Below are 4,302 nucleotides of genomic sequence, written 5' to 3'. Positions count from 1 at the left end.
ATATATATTTCTGGAGAGTAGATTCGGCAAGTAGGTTTCTTTTTCGGCACCTCTGACGTAAATGTGTCGTGCCTGTCTTGTTATTTCACGTAGTTGCGATGTAAAATATTTCGGATTAGTTTCACCGTCGAACCATTCAATACCGTGATAATTTCGTGTAAGCCAGTTATTTTCATGTCTTACATTTCTTGGTAAATCGCCAAATGAATGCGGGGGCATCATAATCCAATGTCCGACGAATGGAGCATCAAGCGCGATAATAGCAACTTCCTTGGGGATAAACTTTGCATTGGCATCGCGGAAACCTTGTATGTCGATGACTATATCCATTTTGTGAAGACTGGAGAGCACTCGACAGCGCGGTTATAATAGTTTAAACTGCTCGCGAAGCGTCGACGTTCGTGTCTCGAATGAAACTGAATTCTTTTCTGTTATATTGTATATTTTTTGATATTTTATGCTGCTGGCATTTTGATCGAATGTGGAGGGGAGAAAAAGGAGGGAAATTTTCCGAGTATTACGTTGTAACAGTCAAATACTTGAGCGTGATAAATATCTATCCGGCAAAATCGACGATGACTTGACGAGACGAGTCGATTTCTATTACATTATCGAATTCGGCGTAAATAATACAATTAACGGTCTCAGTGAGAGCTTTCTCGAATCGCACTTCTAATCGCAAACTACCATGTCTTACGAGATTCCAATGCCCTGCGTAATTAGCAGACAGATCGGGCGTGAGATCAAAAGCGAATAACGTACATCCCTTGGAATAATCGTCTCTACTTATAGAATTTCCTTCGTTCAAAAAATGGATGCCCGTTCCCGTGAAGAGAGTTTGATAAGCTTCGACGTAAAGCGGTTCCTCCGGTGAGAAAACCGGTTGTAACGGTCTACTAGGAATTTGCATACCGTCGACGTATAGCGAGAAGAAATTTATTCCGTAATTTTTGAAATTAAACGGATTTAATTTTCTATCCCCATTAAACGCTTTATTATTAACAAAGCCGACTATTATCCATTTCGGAAGTTGACCCAGTATTACATTATCTAACGATTCACCCACAACACCACTGTGAATCGTAAATGTTTTAACTTCGACTCTCGTGAGCGGATATTTGGCCGTAACTTTACTCAACATTCTAGCATGCGCGAGTAATAATCCTGCGCTTATTTTCGCCCTTCTCACGAGTAAGCTCGCATCCAGTATATGAATTTTCGACGATGAACCGTTACTGTCCATAAGACAGAACGAATCTTTCGAACGAACGAGTCTCAAGCGTACTTCTACACCGTTAATTAAAAATTTGTCTTGATTGAAAACGTCGCAATGGAGATGTCCTACAAGATCTAGCGCGCGCCCGCCGCGAATGTAACGCGCGCGTCTCACGAGAGCGGAATTTGGCGATTTTGATTCCATCAGTTCGTCCATTTGACCGGGTGTATCCGTGTCCCATAGACAGGAGGTTAGATGGGAAGTTTTTGCGGGTGAAGAATAATTTAATAACGCCTCGATGTACGCGCGGTACGCGTAAGCGTTGTTTGGAGGCGACACGAGCTTTTGGTTGAAATACACGTCGATCTGATTGAACATGGAATGAAGTAAATGATTTACGGGGCCTATAATGGCCGTGGCGGATGTGCCCGCAGTATGTCCCGTGGAATCGCCCGGTGTTTCTACGCGTACGCGGAGACTTAACATGGTGTGCGTGAGATCTAAATATTCTTTTCCGTGACCCGGAATGACGAATTCTATCGGAGAATCGTCCGAGAGCGAAGTCACGGGTTTGTAATGAATCCATTGCGAACTCTCGATACTTGTTTGCGTGGGAGGTAAAGAAAAGAGATCGAGTTCACTCTTTAAACACTCACTCGAATGCGTGTGAAGAAAGGACATGCTTATTTACCGCAAATTTTTTGTCGTCGCTGTAATTCTCACTGTTAGATGCGTTTAGAATACGCCGTTTAAGAAAATATGTCGGATACGGTGCGCTTTCTAGCAGTTTTACGCCGTTTCGTGGATGTTTTAAGTCTTTTCACCGTTGTGCGCTTTTTTCTTCTCTTATTTTTCGATGTTTTTGTATTTGCTCTTTTTTTCCCTCGCGTCTGGCACTTTGACGAACTTTTCTTACGCGTCTGGCGTCGTCTACGTAATGTCGCGGATTTAGCGATGCGCGTGTTGAGCCCGCCGAAAGGAAACTGAGCTACATGCATTTTTGCATCCGACTTATAACCTGAGCCCTTCATCAGACTACTTATTTTTTCTTTAGCTTTTCTCTTAACATTGTCGCGCGATTCTTCAAATCGGTGCTTAGCCGCTACTTTAAACGGCATATTGTTTTCAACATCTTCGATTATATTAACACCGTAAAGCTTCTTTCCCCACAGCCCGTACCCCTCTGGTTAAATAAGGTAATACACGTCTGAACAGTCCTCCGAGAAAACTGCCAATACCGTGCCCTCGTTGATAGAGCGATCCGACGAAAACTCGCGGAATTCCACTGCCACGACTGCCGCCGTTTTGTAACTCGTCGTAATAATAATCCATTAACGTTTAATTTTTTATCGCGCTCTCTAATTATTATTATTATTATTATTATTATTATTATTATTATTATTATTATGTTATCTACTCGATACGTCTAAAGTGCAATGTCACTGTCAGCGTTCCAAATTCGAATGGTATACTCTGTCCTAGTTGATCTCTTATATCTATCTCGATTGTGCGAAAAGACGTTTGACGCAGAGCAATGTATTGAGTGTGTGAGAAATGCTTTATTTGAGTAGACGCGAACGCGTAATCATTTCCAACATCAAGTGCGACTATTCGCAAAAGAGGAGATTGCACATCGCCGGTAATATAGGGTTCGCAAATATCGCAATAGACAAAGAGCTTGTCGGGAATGCCGCGCAACAAACTAGCTGGTTCGGCGGCTATTATTACTTGTTCACGCGGGAATACGTAAAATGGTGATGTATAAATTTCAACATCGTCATAAATCCAGGCTGGTAAAACGCCCGATGTACCGGTATTATTTTCAATTTTATCATGTTTCTCATCGCCATTCTGTATATCGAAGGCGGTTTCGCTAAAAAGCCATAACGGTAAACGTTCCACAGCATTAACATTGAGCTTATTGCGTGTATCGAAGCCGAGTATTCGGCAAAGTTTTTCGGAAAAATTTACATAATGAATCATATCACATTTCATAATGTCGCAGGAAAGTTTCATAATAATTTTGCGCCCGATAATAGCTCCAAATTGCCAATGGATATGCGAACCTACGGATTTTGCAGAGTAATTCACAGCTTCTATAAGATCGGGTATATTCAAGTAAATGCCCGATGGTATTTCAGATTTCTTAGCGATGATTTTCTTTTTTTGGGGACCTATCGTGAATTCTTGAATATTTATAAATCTTATGATTCCTTCTCCAGGGCGTATATGAAGAAAGCTAGTCGGAAATTGAATCTCCGTGAGCGCTACTGCCCAACGTCCTTGCAAGTCTATACGTTGAGGCAATTCAGTAGTGAAACATGTGGTTTTATTCTCCGGAAAAAAACGCATACTGCTATTACTAGGGAGAATCATATAAAATCCTTCCTCCCTCATTTTTGATTCAAAGATTTTAAACTCGAAGAGGGTATCCAAGAATCGAATTTTGAAGGATATCCTTGCCAACTAACTAATAATTGTTTATTGTTACCACGCCCCCTACTTTTTATCACACGTTCGACGATAAATTCTTCTTCTCGCAAGTTTTTAACAACAGATGCTAATTCTTGTTCATAAAAAATTCCGTCTATAACTTCGCCCGCTAAATCGCTTAATTCGTATACGTGCGGTTTTCTCCATTCGAGAACACGGTGAATTCGAAATATTTCTTCGCTCCACTTTGCCTCGTATCCTTTCTCAAAGGCTACTTTTGCTCTACTGACACGCACGAAATCGCCCACGTTATATTTAGCCTTTTGTCCGCGATTCTTTTTCTTCGCCCCATCGCCGTTGTCGTTCCAACGACGATTCATATTTTCACGAGCGCTTCGCGCATTTTCCCTCGTAACGACTGCAGGTTGCATTTTGATGGTGGAATGCCGAGTATGATTGTAAGCGCGAACGATATCCTGCAAAACATCGATGTAACGTCGCGTATTTTTGTGCGTAAAATATCGCCACATCCGTTCCTTGAGCGTTCTATTAAAGCGTTCCACTATAGCTGCTTTAATATCAGGATTACGTGCTACACGAAATCGAATATCTTTTTCTTTTAAGAAATTTTGTACTTGCTGAGCAATAAATTC

The 4,302-nt window shown here is 41.4% G+C and overlaps 2 protein-coding genes across 2 annotated transcripts; both read right to left on the bottom strand.

Moving 5' to 3' along the window:
• Positions 1-556: 556 nt before the first annotated feature.
• LOC138935800 (uncharacterized protein F54H12.2-like) lies at positions 557-1,897 on the bottom strand. Its single transcript, XM_070300633.1, has one exon. The coding sequence runs from the start codon at positions 1,895-1,897 to the stop codon at positions 557-559; it is 1,341 nt and encodes a 446-aa protein (XP_070156734.1).
• A 732-nt stretch (positions 1,898-2,629) lies between these two features.
• On the bottom strand, positions 2,630-3,613 carry LOC138935799 (uncharacterized). Its single transcript, XM_070300632.1, has one exon. The coding sequence runs from the start codon at positions 3,611-3,613 to the stop codon at positions 2,630-2,632; it is 984 nt and encodes a 327-aa protein (XP_070156733.1).
• Between the last annotated feature and the right edge of the window lie 689 nt (positions 3,614-4,302).

Source organism: Polyergus mexicanus, unplaced genomic scaffold (assembly GCF_030449975.1).
Source record: "Polyergus mexicanus isolate NDT 795.1 unplaced genomic scaffold, iyPolMexi1.0 SCAF_8, whole genome shotgun sequence".
Lineage (NCBI taxonomy): Eukaryota > Metazoa > Arthropoda > Insecta > Hymenoptera > Formicidae > Polyergus > Polyergus mexicanus.
Note: the sequence above shows the minus strand (reverse complement) of the source record. Positions and strands in the feature narration are given on the sequence as shown.